General features: G+C 39.7%; 1 protein-coding gene across 9 annotated transcripts in view; it reads right to left on the bottom strand.

Annotated features, from left to right (window-relative positions):
* The window catches only part of ITPR2 (inositol 1,4,5-trisphosphate receptor type 2), a 273,890-nt gene that overhangs the window by 190,608 nt on the left and 64,802 nt on the right, over window positions 1–18,480 (bottom strand). For 7 of the 9 annotated variants that reach the window (XM_041118187.1, XM_030040656.2, XM_041118186.1 and 4 more), the window contains 4 exons: window positions 12,445–12,489; window positions 3,553–3,707; window positions 2,084–2,183; window positions 1,789–1,949 (listed from right to left, as the gene is read on the bottom strand). In XM_041118187.1, the coding sequence (XP_040974121.1) occupies window positions 1,789–1,949; window positions 2,084–2,183; window positions 3,553–3,707; window positions 12,445–12,489 (461 nt within the window). The remainder of the gene's footprint in view (window positions 1–1,788; window positions 1,950–2,083; window positions 2,184–3,552; window positions 3,708–12,444; window positions 12,490–18,480) is intronic. The other 2 variants (XM_041118189.1, XM_041118188.1) reach the window with 1 other exon arrangement.

Raw genomic sequence — 18,480 nt, forward strand, 5'->3', positions numbered from 1 at the left:
ATAAAAACATCCTGCCAATAGACTATTTCCCTACTGACCCAAGAAACTATTGAAAAATGACTATATTTGTTTCACTCTTCGCTACACAAAAAGAAGATTTGGCAGAAGCAAGTGCTAAAAAGGACAGAGGCAGTAGTAATTCCTTCTCTCCTACCTTCCGAAAATGCAAAAAGAAAGAATACAAATGCAAATGCAAAAAGAAAGTGGTCATTGCCTCCTTTTTACTGACACACCTCGCCAGGCACGCACAGACAGACGTACGGATGCCCACAGGTTTCAGTGAATTTCCCTTAAAAGAACTAGCAATCTTTTACAAACAAAACCCAGCATGTCTCCTACCCTGGGGAAGCATCATCTGAATTTGGACAACATCCAGTCTATAATTACTAAACCTGTAGGCATGCTATGAAAGTGGCAGGAAGATGCCCAGTAGATTTTCAAAGTCATCTCTGGGAGCCAGACACAAAGCTTCCATTACCCATAAAAGGGCTGGGCTGTTTAACTAAACCCTCTGAGTGAGCTTTAGCTTTAAAAGTCTCAGCCCACTGGTGGAGAACAGCAAGGTCCCGCCCAACAGAAAAAAGTAGAAAAGGCAGATGTAGGATGGAGCAACCAGGAATAAACTGTTGGGACCCCTACTTACCTAAGCAGGAAGGTGATAAGACAGGGAAAAGAGTCTTTTTTCCCCAAAGGAAATCACAGGAACAAACAAATAATGGCACTATTCTGAAACCACTCTGAAATGTTTTACATGTGTGTTGTACCAATTTGACAATACTACGATTTGACAATACTGGGTTGCAGCAACAACCCTCTCTGGTTCAACTCAGTCACGAAATGGCCCATCAGCTTTTCAAGGCTGAGTACCAACACCCAAAGCCATTACAGGTCTGCCCGTTATGATGAAACCTCCATCTGATATTAAGCCATCTGTTCTAATTGCTACTGAGAACCAACAGCAAAAAATTCCATTTCATCACCAAAAATTAACATTTTGACCAAAAATCTGTATATAATGCATGGTGGAATAGAAGCTACAAATTAACACCGCCAGAGATGCTGTTTAATATTTAGTTTAACCACAGAGAGCTGAAAACAAATAGCCAACTACATCACTAGCAATGGGATATATTTGGCTACAATGTACAACAAAATCCCTTAATTTAGGGGTGGGTGTGAAGAACAGACATTCTAATAGCACTACAGCTGAAACATGGATGAATACGAAGGGTAAACACCAAAATGATGCAAAATAGGAAAACAGAACAGGGAAAAATAGAAATAAGAAAGGAAAGGGACTATTGGGGCAGCTTCTCGGTCACTCTGAGACCTCCTTCTACTGCTCTCAGCACAAACGTGCGGTACAGTGAACTCCACGCGAATCAGAGTCCTGCCATGCTGCCCACTGTATAGATGGCTTTCTTGCACATGAGAATCAAATGCAATGGACTTCATATCACAGCTCAGAAGTGGTTTATCAAAGGAAATTAAGACAAACACTTTGCATTTGCCCAGGGAGCTAACCATTTATTTATGTGGCCCGTGAGCTGGGGAAGCGCTGTTTACCCCCATTTTACAGATGAGATACACAGACCAGCCTGAGGTGCAGCAAGGGTGCTCTGACAGAGATGGAATCTAATTCCAGGCTAGCACTCTCAGCACTCAAGTGTCCTCTCCTGATTGCCTCTATGTCCACATGGATATTACTAACCTACCTGTTACTGTGATGCCAAGATGTCATGAATAACCAAACACCAATTTAGGAAGGAAAAAGTAAAACTCACTAACCTCCTTTCATTCTGGGTTATCGTTCCATTCTCCAGCTTTTTAACAGTTGATGCTAGAACCTTGTTTGCATCATTGGCAAAGTCCAAGTCTCTGACCTCAGACAGAGGAACCGACACAATGGCAAAAGCTTCCTTGTCCTCTTTTGTTTGGCACGTCCCAATCTGCAATAGTTTTTGGTTTAATGTGTGTAAGCAATACCCTAATTCTTATGCATATTTTATACGTTAGAAGTGAGATCATCAGTAGAGAACTTCAGGAATGAGTTTGGGATTTCAACCCCAAGATATGTGTTTACCTTTAACATCACAGGCCTCTCTTCATCAGTATCTATTGGAATGCTGGTACTAGTGACCCAAGTGTTAGTGCATAAATGCCTCAGGCGGACATATGAGTTCCTAAAGGAGAACAAAGCAAACAGGTTAGATGGATCAGTCCTGAGCTAAAGTGGGCTAGCTGGGGTGCAATGGAACACATGACCATGACATGAGACTTGAGGGCAGTCACACCAGCCACACATAATAAAAGGGTGAGAGAGACCTAAAAGATACTCCAGTACCCTTTTCCCTTGTCTCCTCCTTTCTCACCCAGAACAGAACTGCAGAAAGAACAAATAGCATCTTGGGATTATGCAGAATGCTGTTTTTAAGTATTTATGTAAGCCTAGGAGCAAACTGTTCCTTAAAGAAAAAAATTAAAAAGGAAGGTGTTAAAAAATCCCATCTGAATAGAAATATATTTCATGAATAAAACCAATTCTTTTCTTATTATTTTTTTCTGCAGAGTAACAAACCCCTTCAAGCTGTCACAGGACAAAAGCCAGAAAGTAAAACTGACCATGGTTTCACAGCTTCACCATTATGATCTGCAAACCCGTGTTCCAGGGAGCAAACATTTACAAGTACCAGTTCTCAACCGAAAAATCAAGTGAACAAAGAGCAGACATGAGATTCTTCTAAATTCTTTCCATATGATAATCTGTGGTATTATCAAAAAGCAGAGCTGAGAAATCAATTACAATTTTTACTCTGAATTCTACTTTTTAAATATATTCACTGTGGTCTTCATTCACGCTGTCCCTTTCATGCTGATGGGCTTTGAGTATTCAAGTAAGCAAATTATCTGGCAAAACTCAGCATAGCAAATACACTTCAAAACTGCATACATCAGTATTTGCAGGTACCCAGCTTTAAAATCCACCCTTGTAACAACTAGCCCCAAGTGTCTTCATGCCCATTCAGTCACAACCAGCACCCTCTGACTTATCTAGCCAATCACAGCTAAGCAACACAGTTGAAATTTCAAATATTCACAATTAAAACCCAGAAGCCAACTGCTGATTCATTTGAATAACAACTGAGTCCAATGGCACCGTGATCTGTGAGGGAAACAGAAGCCCAGTTCACCATACACGTTATTTTGTTGGGAACAATTCAGTTAGGTCTACTAGCTGTACAGGTTTTTTTTTCAAACAGTGCACAGGGTTCCATTCTGTCCTCATATATATCTGTGCAATATTTGGCCCATTATTTTTCTCTTCACAGACTCTCTTTAAGTGTCACTTGTTTTATCCTTAATAATTATTTTACCCAGTCACAGCAGCAGTATCATGTTTTATACATCCCTTGTTTATCCATGAACACTCCTCAAATTTTAACTGAAGGATAATACTTGCTCATGTTTGATTTTTTTCTGCTTTACTCACCAGCATAATGCTAGGAAGAAACCCTGTCAATGCAGCACTATTTTTTGCCTTTTTTTTTTTACCTTGGAACCAGGCAATCAGCTCTCTGAAGAGTGGTGGCATCCAGTTCAAAGAGAGATGCGATGTCATTTCCATGTGGCACAGAGACCAAAGTATACATAATCTTCTCCCCTGCTTGGCGTTTCTTCTTTGAAGCAGGAAGGTCGCCGTCTCTCTGCTGATTAGGCACAAGGGTTATTTGCTTGCATCAGGGCCTGTTATAAATTCTCCAATTACCTTGCAGACAAGTAATACATCTGAATTGTACTTTTTGGTTTTTTTTTTTTTACATTCTAGTAAGAATGTACCAGGACGGGCTTTGGAGTGTGTAACGCAAAGGATGCACTTTGCCCCAGGCACGTGGGGTCTCAGACAGTCATTATAACAACAGCAGGTCACAAGCTACAGAGAGACAGCAGTACTGTATACATTATTACTTGACACCTACAACTTCAAAAAAACCTGCGGTAGTTGCAGACCCTTTACTCCCAACAGATGTAACTACACAGTGCTGGTTTGGAAAGGGCCAAAGTTGAAAGAAAAGAACTAATGAAAATTGGATTTTTTAAAAGGAGGACGGGGATTAAAAAAGGAAGCAATTTGCCTAAATCCACTGTTGTTTTATTTGGTTGCTCATTTTTTCCTCTCATATGGTCAGAATCACAGCAGCCCACTTTCCAAACAGCAAGAGCCAGAATATCTGCTTCACTAAGATCAACTTGTCAGTGGAAGGGGGGGACACAAAGCATCAGCTAGATTGTATTAAAAATCTTAGCACAGGTTGGTAACGCATTGGAAGCTGGATCCAACATAGGTCTGAGTTTGCCCACTGCAACTGGAGAAGTTTGTTCCCTTCGAGGAGCCTAGCTTTCAAGTGACAGATTTACAAAGTTGTGTTGGTGCCTCAACAAGAGGTGTGTGAATCTAAGCTGGTGATCTTTCTCCCACCACCTGCTGAAAAATCCATGGGAATTTTGTGACCCAGCATCACTAAGCAGCCATCTTCACCTTTAGTTACCTACATACCTTTGTCTTCACAGACTCCAAATGCTACCTTCCCTAAGCACATATCTTTGCTTGAAGGAGTAATTCGGAGTCTGTGCCCGTAACCATGCAGCAAACAAAGGAATTACTGGCATAAGTAAAAGCTGCTCCTCTGGGGTGTTGAGTTACACATATTACAAAAGACTAATAACCAATTAAGAGACTGGCAGCCCAGGGCCCTTCACGTACACAAAATATATCACGGAGGGAGAGGAAGAAAGGAATGAAGAAAGCCAAGAGAAAAATCAAACACTGGAAACCTGAAATACTATTATAATGATTTATAATGCGCCACTAGGGAAGAGATGTACAAAGCAATATAAAGAGGCTAGGCTGTACTCAGTTTGCATTAGTACCTTGATTAAAACCAAACTGTAAGAGATAATCAAGGGCAAAGCTTTGATTATTCATATTGCCAATTGAGATTAAGCAACAAAATCAAGGATGAGTGAAACTACATAAGAAATCATCTTATTTCAAGGCACTTTTTGAATCCTTCCAAAACATCCGTTTTTCCATTATTAAGCCTAAATAATGCCAGCTTTCTATCCCATTACTTCTAGCAAGGACAGAGACAATAGGAAAAAAACAGGAAGAAATCCTCTCAGAAGTTTTTCTTAGGCTCATCTACTCATTATTGTCACTCGTTTTTGAGAGGAAGGTTTGCAGAGATGAAAGACAACCATCTCGCACAAGAGTAAACTCATCTGGCAGTCCTCACACCCTACCATATCCCACACTCAAAAAATATTAAACAAAATCGCACAAAAAAACTTAACCTTTATGTGAGGATTGACAAAAATAGCAAAATTTTTTGTGATTTCCATACATATTTTGTTTTACATACTCAGGATGACACCCAGACTGGAAAAGCTGGCAAACTATAAGAGAATCCTCTCAACAGCTTAATAGGTGTGAGTTAGAATCTAACATCAAATGAAAATCTACTTCCTAAATTTCCAATCAAAATGGAAAACTGGAAAACCAGTTTAAAATTCAAGAGGTCTGTAAAGGGATGAGTAGCACAGGATAGTTTAGAACAGCATCCAGACTTTTTGGTATTTCCCATAACTGACATTCAAATCTAGTTAGGGTTTCCCAGAAACTACCCACTTTACTATAATTTCCAAACTGAAAAGACTGGTATAGAAAAAGGCAGGACACTTCATAATTTTACACTTTTTTTTCCCTGGGGCTCTGGGAAAAATACAGACCAAAATATGAAACCCTATTCTACTCTGTACTATGAAGTTTTTTTATACTCACTCATGACATAATGTCTGACCATCCCCAATAGGTCATTATGCACACGTGCAGGTTTCTATGATAGGAGGCAAAGTCAAAGGCAGGTCTTCTGTGCTTTAGTCGTTCACGCTAACCATTAGCTCTGTGGAGAAGTTAATCCTGCAGTTTGGGGCTGACTCCACCCATTCACCAGTCTCACCAACAATTGTACAGATGCAGCTGAGCAATGGAGCTGGCTCACGAGACCTAAATCCCGCCAACCAGGCTTAGCGGCTGTCAAGTCAGACCTGGCATATGAACAAGAGCTGGTTTTTAGTCTAAAAAGAAAGTCCACATCAACAAAGGGCAAGACAGTGTGTGCAACACTGCTAACTGCAACGCAAAGCTTAGCTGGGCAAAGTCAGACCTGCACAAGAGCTGTACAGTAGTTCCAGACTGGACTCCAGCACAAAACTCATAACTTTCCTTATAATGTTATTTTAGTATCTCTGACACACCTCACAACCCAACCTGGTTATAAGTGTTAAGCACTAGTCATGGAAAAAAACATGTAACAAGAAGTGAGCCTCAGTTTGAGAGCTCTGAAAACAACTTACATACATGGAGTGCATGAGAGAGCAATACTGTTGTTACATACGAACATACATGGATTTATATTTATGTCTGAATTTATGTCTGAGTTCATGTGCACATGCCTCTGTGTGAGAGAGAGAGAATGCATACACTTGCACACAGAAAGTTTCTTATGATTAATTAAATTTAGTAAGCAGTCATCAGAATCTGCACTTAACCTAGCCATTATTGAATCAGCAGATGAGTCTACATGAGGATGTGGAAAGAAGTGAAAGTATTAGACTATTTCAAATTAATTAGACAATATGATCAGCTGAGGAGAAGCACTGCATTCCTAAGCAGATGAAAACAAGATGACATTTGCTCGGCTAAGAAACTGGCATACAAGCAGATGCAGCCAGCAAAACCAGATTCAATGAAGAGAAGGGAGGAAAAGAACTGTAAAGGGAGTCAAATGCAGAGAGAAGAAAATTCAATTTAAAGCAGTACGAAGAGGAAGCCAATGAACAGTTTCAGAGAGGCTGGTGATGTGGTCAGTGACAGCCAAGGAAAGCACTCCCAAGACTTCTTTAAAAAAAAAACTACCAGGTGAATTACATGCTAGGAGTATAGAGAAGAAGTGCAAGAACTGTGGGTAAAACAATATTAGCAAACAGTAAATTCACTGAGAAAAAAAATAGTTTTCATTGTCCGATACTACTGGCAAACTAGTGACAGGCTGTTGCAAGTCAAATCAGATACACAGCCAAGGCGAAGAAGGTGGAATCACCTCACTCTGCCGTGCACTGGTTAAATCGCTCACAAGGATGAAGGAAACACACATTCAGCTCCTCTTCTGCCTGGCAGGAGTTGGACCTAGACCTCCCGAAGAATGACCCGGTCCAAATACCAGGTGGTACAAAGAGCAGAGTCAGCCCGCTCTGCCTAACAAAACCTAAGTGTCCACTCGATGAGAGGGCTGTTAAGCCCCAGTCACCAGCCTCATTCTGCAGCAGTAAAGCAAGGCACGCTACTCACACGCACAACAGGACTTTGCCAGGAGGGGGAACTGAACATACCCCTACCATACAGCCAGCGACCAGGGCACTCTTCCACGAGGGACTTGGCTAGGAAGGCAAAGGCTGAGAGTTCATAAAAGGAGTCCTATTTAGTGAAAACAAACAGCCATTTTGGTGAGGAGTGGAAATACTGATCCAGGCTCACAGCAAAGTCCATAGCTCCTGGGCTACCACCACGGATCTGCAGTGCATCATACTGATTTAAAAAGAAGCTTAAAAAAACCCAATGCAGACACAACATGGTATTTGCAATTTGAAGGGCAAATGTAACTGGAGACAAATCCCATATTGCAATCAGAGACAAAACAATCAGGTACAATCAGATTTGTCTTTCTTAAGACTTGTAGCCCAGCAGATAACCCTTCTTCACAGCTCTTAATATAACATGCTAGTAACTGTGACCTATCCCAAATCCCCATTATTCACTTCAACTGGGTATCATACCTAAAATTCAGGAGATTTACATGGAGTTTTGCTTATGAAGGGGCCTTCCTTTCAACTGCAAAAAGCAATACAAAAACATGACAGACCTGAAATACCTTTTCTTTTAGAAACCCAATCTACAATTCCAATTGGTAAAGACACCTCTTGTGGCAGAGAGACAGACAAGGATAATGCCCTGCTCCTGAATGAATACATTAAGCTGCACTACAGATTTCAGCAGAAATTAAATTTAATAGCAGCCAGAGTTCTGAAAATGCCTGTTAAATCCAGTACAATGTAGTATCTCAATGTTAACCCAGTTTAGGAGGCTCTTACAAAACCAGCATTTTCAGAAAGCGGTAATGTGAGCAGAACTCCATAGGTTAGAAGATTTAAAAAATCCTATATGAAAAGAAAGTCGAGTATATTAATGGCCAGCCTTGCTCCTGCATGTTATGGAGCCCTGGCAGACAGCACAGCAGTTAGCCTCCTATAACACCTTCACTGTTGACTCATTTGTGAGTCATCGCATTTTTAGCAGAGACATCACGTTGCAATTCTGTTGTTAGGAGCCAGAGACATTCTGTAAGAAACAATGTATGCGTTTTCAGAGCTGATTCAGACCTGTGTGCAGCAGCAGAATAATAATAATGTGCCGGCATCTGTGTCTCCCCTTCTCCCCCAGCCTCTCAAGTGGTCTGACTACTGGCTTTATATAAGCAGAGACACTGCCATTTTAAAGCTGATGATTTTTCTTTTCTTTTTTTAGATGTTTTTCAGATTGCTTATTGCCAGGTTAATTCCTAACCAAGCCTTTAAAAAAAACCAATAAATTCCCCAAGCCTATTCTACTACTTTAAACTGCACCACCTGTGTCCCACATTATAAAATTTTAATTAAACAAACTTAGTTACTGGAAGGTAAAATAAAATTACTTAAAAAAATTATTTACAGTGTTTATCAGAAAAAAAATCAGCTGGGTTGGAAGCAAGAAAGAAAACTTTGAACTGCAGAGTTGTTTGGAATTCATAAATATAGACAAACAGAAGTCAAAGGAGATACATCAAACTGCACCTAGAAGTCCATGGTAGAACTGTCCAACTTCTTTACAAGAAAAGTAAATGCATACCAGTCTTAACCCTAAGAAAAATCTGAACAATAAAAGCCAGTTTAGAACTGGTTAGGATTAGCACTCTCATGAAAATGCAGACAAATGGAGTTAAGGTACCTATCCAAAGACAGCCTTTAATACAAAGGCACTAACAAATGCCAGGTTGCCAGCTGTTCTTGACATTTCCCCAATGTTTATAGCGTTCTTCTGGATGCTGTACATTTCTGTGATTAGAAATAATAGACTACTTTGCAGCATAAAATACACCAATTTTGGATTTAATGGGAGTTGTAACACAGAGCACTGCATTTTGATGCATGATACACTACAATCTCCTAGACTTCAAAAGATGAAGAAGCCTTTTTTTGATAAGGCCTTTAAATCACAAAAAGGTCTTCCCATTTAAAAAAAAAAATTCTCTGGAGTCTAGATGTGAGAAAAATATGTATAAAGAATATTAATCAACTCGTTGTAAGGCCAAATTTTACCAGAAATAAAAGCAGTGTTTCACAAGACGATTTGGCTGGATTCTCAAGAAGCAGCCCATAAATGAGCAATGAACCGCAGTCCAAATGTAGCTTTAATGCTTGGGAACAAAAGTCCTAGTGACTTCCAGTAATATTTATGTTCTCCGGAGCCAAAACCCTTTCAGACTTTTGAGTCACTTAAGGCAAGGCAAAAAAGATGCACTTAGGCAGAACCTAGATGCCTATGCCCACTACTGCACCACAGAAAATCCTTCTCCATTGCTGCTTCCTAAAATTCAGTTGCCTAAGCAACTGTGATCAGGACTTGTAAACCAGGCAGTGAACATGCACAAGAAGCCCTATCACACATTTAGGAGTTAAGGGTTGGCATGAAATGCACAGATGGCTGTGCCACCTTTAAAACCCAGATGACAGAGAAGGAGCTGGTACCCTTTTATCCAACAGACTAGCAGAGAAAAGAAAAACACAGGGTGCAGGCTCAGTTTCTTCCTTCAGTTGAAAAGATTCAAGTATGCATCTCCCATTTCCCTGCTACTCAGACTTCAAATTTTGCCTGGGGTAGGTCCACTTCCACCTCCCCCTCTAGAGCAGATTTACTTCATGGGCAGTATTTCAAAATTAGTTGCTTCAAAAGATGAAAAAGAAGATTCCTTTGTAGTGAATCAGTTAGGCAGTCACCTGGCAGAAGAAACACTAGATGAAAACCACAAAGCAAAGAAAGCATGTGTGCTCTAGGTTATATGCATATTGGATACAAGACTGACATAGCTAGCCCTTAAAAAACTCCAATTATTGTACGATTCTTGTACTTTTAAGGGATAATTCAAAACACTGCACCATTGTAACATAAAAGAAATTTCTGCACAGGGATGTGAAGCTTTTCTGCTCAGTTGCTCAAGGCCAGAATGAAGGCTTAAAATAGCCATTGCTGACTCATGCTATTACCAACAAGACTATAAAGGGGTGAAGAATCCAAAAGCATTTCTATCATGCTAAAAGGGCCCTTAGGCTTGGATTTACATGGAGGTGTTACCAAATGTGGTTAGGAGTTCTTCACAAAACATTTTTCATAAGAAAGTGCTGACTGCATAAACTAAAATTTCCATCAGTTTTGATCATCAATCAGTTTTGATTAAATTTTCATTGAAAGTATTTGTCTAATGTGATTTATGTGGTCTAGGTTTTTAGTTGAAACCAATACCCAGGAGGATTAAGCCAAACTGTTAGAGAAGTCACCTTTAACATTCATGTTCAGATTACTCTTGTGCCTTCTTCATCACCCAGTCCAGGAAATATTTAACTATTTAGATAAACTGGAATTGCTACAACTGGAAACCCTATACTATATCTAAATTAGTATAATGTGGTACAATAGCATTGGATCCTTGGTGACGAGGGCCTAACATCTACCCTATACAAGTTTTCATAGGTCTTACTTCAGACTACCTGTAGTCTGGTTTGTGAAAGATTGGAGCACAGCAGATACATTCCAGGGGTGTGTGTATCTTTTTACTTTCATCCAACAGAATACAAGTTTACATGCTCTGAGATTGCTCTGCAAAGTGAATTGGAGTGTCTTAAATAGGGAATAATCTGGAGATTTGATTCAGAAGTGCCATCATGATGTGAACTACAACATTAATGCAGATGTATGTCTTGCGAGACAGCTCTACTGTTCACAGAGCAAGAGCATGAACCAAAGCATTTCCAAGTAAGCACCCTACTCATTGGGGTATTCTAGAACTTATCTCGATTTCCATTTGAAAGCTCCAAGGGCTTCAAGTGTCATTCCAATACAAAAGAGAAGCAACTGTTGGAACTCCCGTATTTTCATGAGAAAGAATTCTCATTTCTCTGGACAGCTTAGCTGTTATTGCTATATTACCATTAATACCAAATACCAGGGCAGATGGAAAACCGATGTTGCCAACTCCTACAAAAATCTCCATTTTGATTAGAACTGCAGTCCTCAAGGCATGTGATTATGTAAGAATAATCTTGGCTTTCATTTTATGAAAAATAAAGAATTCTTCCCCATGCAGAGAAAAACTTGAAAATGTGTCCTCTAAAAGAACAAAAGCCAGAAGACAAACAGCAAGAAATTAAACTGAATTTTTTTGAAGAAGATCTCAGCATTTTCAAGGCAATCTCATGAATTTGATGGAGGAGTGACTCTTTTTTGGACTATTAGTTGTCTCAGTAACAATAAGGTTCCCCCAGGATTTTAACTCCACTTCCTTCACACGTTACAAACTACAACATGTCTGGCCTTGCCTCGTTAATTAAAATTAGTGAGCATGCTCTTGACATTGTACAAGGCAGAGGCTGTTGCCTCCTTGGCAAAGGGCATAAGGCCTTTGTCCAACCCATCAAGGGTTTGTCCAACCTCCAGCAAGGACAACTTGGATCCTTACAAAGATATCATGATAGAGTTGCCTGAAGTGTGGCAGGGCTCAGGCTAAGCTTGTGCCTGAATATCTACTTGCATGTATTCAATACAAGCAATAAAAAGAGTCTCAGCATGTTCTTAGATTTAGAGCCACACTTGACTGACAAACGCTTGTCTCCACTAGCAGAGCCTCCGAATTGGTATTGGCACATAAGTAACCAGACTTGCTTGTCCCTGGTTTTCTTGCTAAAGAGGGTGGTGGGTTTTGCCATGAAGTAATACATCTGATTTGAGAAGAATTAATACATTTCATATCTGCAGTCACCAAGCAGAACAGCTTCCAACTAATGTCAATTTGATGCAGAATTTGAGTAAGTTTCCTACCATTTGCCTTAACGTGAGGGAAAACTTCCTGTAATGCCAGTTCTGAGTTGCACCCTAGCTTACACAGATACAGAAAATAATCCCAGCAGCTGTAACATGTAAGTAAAAGGAAAGCTATGAAGGACTTTCATATGTTGGGCTGTATTGGGTTAAGGATACAGTATTTCCCAGATTATATGCAACATATAAATTCCACTTACCAAAGCTTTTCCTTCATTATTACCTTCTGGATAGTGTGGGTTAAGCTGGAAAAGAAAAGAAGTCAAATACTATCTTGATAGCTTTTAGACATTTCAGAACTGGGGGAGAAGGTTTGGTTCAGTTCTGTATTATGTATCCACCCTGCAAAAGGACAGTGGAGTATTTAGAAGCAGTATGAGAACAAGAGTATAAGAATTACCAATTAAATTTCTGACTTAACTGCATCTTGCAATCAAGTTGTTAATTCAAGAGAGGAGTCTCAAATAACCAAAACCACAAAGAATGATGAAGAAAGCACAGATAGTTACTAATCTAAACACAGCAAAGTTACAGTCACCCACACACATACACATGCAACCACTTCCAGGATTGACCTTGAGCAGATATATTGAGACAAAAACTAACGTGCTTCATGTCCGCTGAGATTTTACAGGAAGACAGTGAACTCAGAATAAACACATCTTTGAAACAGGAATGGCAATGCCACTATAGACAAGTGCTTAATTACCTTGTGATTCTATTTAACCATTATTAATGGGGCTAATATTTTCTATGTCATGCCAGGATTATCAAGAATTAATTAATAACTAAAGTAGTATGAGAAGCTTGGATGAAAGACACTGTATAATAGCAAGTGTGAAGTATTACTATTTAACAGCGTTTAATATGATTTTACTTTTGACAAGGGAAATATGTAGACTAGAAGATGAGGGATTATGTAGGCAGGTACATACTCAAGTAAACAAACACACATACACCCACACACTGGCTGCACATGAAACCTTTCAAGATTTGACTTACATGATGAAACTATTTTGCCTCAGTATTTACCATATACCCTGACACTGGATATGCTGTCAAAGCGTTGAAAATGCTGAAGTGAAACTATTAGTTATATAAGGTAATTTAGTTCTTAAGCAACGACAGCATGTACATATCTTTCAGATAAGTACAGTCATTTTCTTGGCTTGAACTTGGCATTACCAGTGTGGAAGAGCCAGAAATGAATTGCACAGGGCAAGCTGAACGAATCCCAGTAAAACTTTTCAATATCACGTCATCATACATCTAATATTACACAGACAACTACTGTGCAGAGTTTTTATTAAGTTTATAAGGTTCTTATTAATACTGTATCATTTATATCCCTTTAGCCAAACAAGCCAGCTCCTCTCCACATCATGAGCTCCGACTCCCACCTACTTCTGTTATACAGCAATAGGAATGGGAGATGAACACTGAACAACAGACAACTAGAAGTTATACATATATACATACATGTATGTATACATGTATATGTAACTGTTTTCATATAGTTTTGGTTTCTTCCTAAGTTCTCACACTTCTTTCAGCATTCCATTTGTTCACCTGACACCTTAAAAAATTCTAGTTGCCCATTCTAACAGCGAAGCTGAGCTCTCTACCTTTGGTCCTCCATCAAGAACGGAGAAATCAGGCAGTGCTCCTTAGTCACAGCCACACACAGTGGCCTTTCAGCACAGGTGCAGAGAAGGTACAGAAAGGCTAAATTCTATCCTACCTTCAGATTCTGCTGGTTGTAAGCAAGCAAGAAAAAGTCTGGGTCATCTCAGGTTTGTCACTAGACTCAGCACAGAGAACCACGTACTGAGGACTAGATCTTCAAATGGAATAAATCTGTAATGTTTCACTGAAGGGCCCGAGTGAATACACTTGTCTACCCAGGATGAATTGAGCCTTGATTTCTGCTATTCTTCAGCTGTTTGCTTTCAACATAATGATGCTTTAAAAAAAAAAATAGCAACAACAGGAGAAACTAGGAAAATCTCTCTCCCACGCCACTTCTTGCCTACTTTAAAAACGACTAAACAGATTGCCCTCAAATTTCCAAAATAGTTCACTTGTGGACTGAGGCTGAGGGAGACAGAAGGCTCAACTGAAAAATTAAGTACATCCTTAATGATGGTTTTTCTTGACCCACTGTAACAGAACTAATAAAACTAAAAGGATGACGTTTAGAGAAAGTTTTGAGATGCTGACATTAAATCGTAAACATGATAGAATGCAGCTTTAGGGCTGACGTTCACGGCCCCATTTTCAGCTGTGCTGAGCAGCTGCCACTTTCATTTTCATTTCAGCTGCGGTTGTTGGTGCTGAGCATCCCTGAAAATCAGACTATTAGCTATTATCCTACACTATATTCTCCAGGTAGAGAGGCATAAATCATGTAGTGTTGTATGTCATATTAGACCCGTTCTGACTCCTTTTCAATATCCAAGTACAGCAGAATGAGCTAAGGACACAGTGACAGTCTTAACACTCCAAAGTCTATTGCTTTTTCTGATTTATGCAAGATAACTTCCATGTTCTTCAATAAGCCTCCAAAACAAAAGAATCCTTGAAAATAACAACATTAATAATTTTTTTCTTTGTTGCTAATGAAGTCAAGTAAAATTCTTTGCAAGTGTTTAGAAAGTAAGAATACTATGTTAAAATGGACCCCATTAAAGCTCAACAGTCTTCAAGATTTTTGTGTCACTGGATGTGTTGAAGTTGCAATGTTACTGAAGTGTAGCTGAAATACAGTACTGCATATTTCTGTAAAACACCACTGGAAGGTGCACACAGTCAATACACAGCGAGAACACAATGCATTGTAAACTGCAGAACTCAAGCAACTGTGATTGTATGAATCGTTACTGTAATAGCTTCATTATATGTTATTTTTTTACAGTATATCTCCAACAGCTTCTTTTTCCAATGAAGAATAATCCAGAAATCCTAATCCTCCACTGCTTGTTTTTCAACAAACTTAGGTAAAGCCATTTTTTACCTTTCCATGGATGTAAGACAAAAAGGTATCACAAAATGAAAGTTCAGCTTCCTCACAGCTGAAAACTAAACAATATCAAAGACCTTGAAACTCATTTCATGTTACGGCAAGCTCATGAGACTCACCATAATATCCCAACACTCACCCATTACGTAAGGCCACACAACCTAACCACCTGAGTAAATGGAAATTGCTATATGGTGGTAAGGGAGGTGCAATCTACATCAAGTAACACAGACTGCATTAGTAGAGAACAACTAGGGAAGGACAAAGGAGAATTCACATCGGTGAAGTGGTGAACTGGCCACCTGACAGTAGTTGTGCTCATCCTTCACTCCACCACCACGTAGAAGGCCAGCTCTATTGTGGGAATTTTGCAGTTGGGCAAGGCTAAGGTAATCAGCTCTCACAGCTCCAGTGACAATGATTTATGACACCACAGACACTTCATCTTTTTCAGTTGCTTATACATATGAACGCAGACCCAACTCTACACATTCTCCAGCCTACATAAAATCTCCTAAACTCCAGGAAACAGGGCTACCATATCAACTTTTCTTTCACATCACAGCACCATGGAAGACACTATGGTTTTACACACACAGGCTAACAGTGCACACTGACTTAGGTGCTGCATGAGCTTTTCCTTATGCCAAGGCCCAATCAACAGGTTAAGTACCACTGTACCTGCAAATGCAATTTGCACAATATAGTTCACAGGAAGTACCTGGGACCTCAACTTGTCTTGGAATCTGAATCTGCTGGGGAGAAGAGAGCTTGGAAGCAGACTAGCAAACTTGTCAGCAGACAAGGACAGTCAATATCATGAGAAGGCCACCACCACACAAGATCATATTTTTAAACACTAAAATCATTGACTATATTGGGGTTTATAGGAAGATTTGCAACTACAGAGAAGATAATACATTATTTTAAATCTGAACAGAACTAGCATTTACTTGCACTCTTTTGTAAGAAGCCAAATTCCCAACTCATGATCTACACAGGGTATCTGAGAGACCCTAAAGGTCAGGGTCAGCATTGCAGGTGGTCCTCCTGGGTGTATAAAAATTGATGTCTCTTCGACAGATTTCAGGCTCAGCCTTTGCATGTGGTGGTATGTAAAAAGAGTAGATGTATGAATGCATACATATACTAATATACTCACCAGAAGTAGCACCAGAAGGCCCTCAATAGAAAGTATGTGTGACAAACACATAAAAGAAGCCAGCTTTTACAGGTGGAAAACTGAGGTAAAGACAAAGCCTTTAACTCTTTCTGGTTACAATTATTTGGAAGGGCAAGGAATCTCATTCCTGAATTTTTGCCTAGTACCCTCACAAAGTGATCATCCTCCTGTAGAGTCTGCATAGTAGGAAGACAACTTTTGTCTATGCGTGTTACTTCTGGTATTTGGTGCTCGGAGAATGCAAGTGCCCTGCTAATCCTGAAAGGTATTCTGCTAGATTGAGTGCCAGAAGTTCCAGGCTCTGTCATCTCCACTGATGACGTCTCTACTGATTAAAGCTAGTCAAAGTTGTATCTTAAATTTTTCAATACATAAGACTTCACAGTGCATAATCTCCTGAGGTTCCACGATTGAGCAGAACAACTTCTCACTAACAAGTTATTCCTGCCTTTAATTTTATTTTCGCATCTTCATGTAGTAAGACATGCTTTACAGTCCAACAACTGAATCATAAATCTCAGTCCATACTGCGGACAAACAGTTTGGAATTTCACATTTATACTGAATGCTGCTTTCTTAGAGGAATGCATGGGAAATATCCAAACAGGCTATTTTTGGATACTCAATTAAGAAGGAGAGAGAGGAGTTTGGGGAAAGAAACACCCATGCTTTTTTTCATCAAATTTTGTTGACTAGGTAAAGGATATTTAAAACATCTTGTCAGGAAAAGAATTAGATTGCCAAATTTCAGCTAAATGAGCATTTTAATGACTTTGTTAATACCCACATTTATGAAGGAAACCCTGACAAACAAAGAATAAAAGGATCTAATTCAACACACGTAAACAGTTCCCATTTCATTTGATAACCAGCCTGTTAACGCACAGCCTGTTACCCAATCAACAAGGACAAGTGTTTCAGTGAAAAAAAGGCAGCACAAAAGAAAAAAAAATCCACTTCTCAAACCTTGCATCTTCATTAGGCTTGCTTTGTTCTTTGTTAATGTCATACTGATTAGCTTTCAATAAATCCAAAGGACTTTTGCACAATTTCAAAGACTCAACTGGTATTCAAAGGACTTTTGCCATGGTATTAACTTGCCGGAGAAGGACTGGCAATGACTCTACCTCGATAAACCCCATTCAACACAGCCACAGCATCGGCACGAAGTTCCTGATAATCATCATCTGAGGAAAGTTTAAAATCTTAAAAAGCCTTTTATTTCAGGATTGTATTTTGCTGCTGTTTTGCTTATGAGCCATGTCTTAGCAGATCAGATGAGTTTCCAGGGAGCGCTGGGAGAGCTGAATCTTTTTGTCTGCTTCAGACCCCCCCATGTGGCACAGGCAGCGTGAGGTGGATGGGAACAGCCACCCCTGCGTGGAGGAACTACCTGCTAGTCAAAAACAGGAATGAGAATCAGCTCCAACACTTTCCTGTCCCAATTATTCACCCTTGTCATAAGAAGAAAGGATAGGTTATTTGATGGCATTTTCAGCTGCTGTATAAGCAATGGCAGGCCAGTGCTTTGGTATGCCTAAATCACCACTGATTTAAAGGTCTCGCAACAGCAGCATAAGCTGGAGCTGCCACAACATGTAGCTCTATGTTAGGGCAGCAGAGAGTGGTGACTGAGAAATCCCTTTGCTTCTACGGTGATCAAAGGTAGAGAACCTGACCACCCACCAACGCCTGGTGCTCAGTCCCACACAGCTATATCCCATTCTGCAGAGGAAGTCAAAGGAAAGAAAAATGTCTAAGAGATCCTTTACTCTAACCTGAATGCTGGGCCATAACCTCAGTATGAGCTTCAGTGGCTCCGTGCTAACGTGTGCTATATGAAAAAGCATCCTCATCTCTTCAAGGGTTATGTTCTAAATATTAATATTCTATATGCCTTTCAGTGGTCCTCCCAGAAATAACTAGGGATGATTGAATTAGACATTACTGAAATTTATACCATTAAAAAAAACGAAACAAGACAAAAACCACACACACACAAAACCCCAACAACAATAAAAAAAACCCAAACAA

Source organism: Aquila chrysaetos, chromosome 17, assembly GCF_900496995.4.
Source record: "Aquila chrysaetos chrysaetos chromosome 17, bAquChr1.4, whole genome shotgun sequence".
Taxonomy (NCBI): Eukaryota; Metazoa; Chordata; class Aves; order Accipitriformes; family Accipitridae; genus Aquila; species Aquila chrysaetos.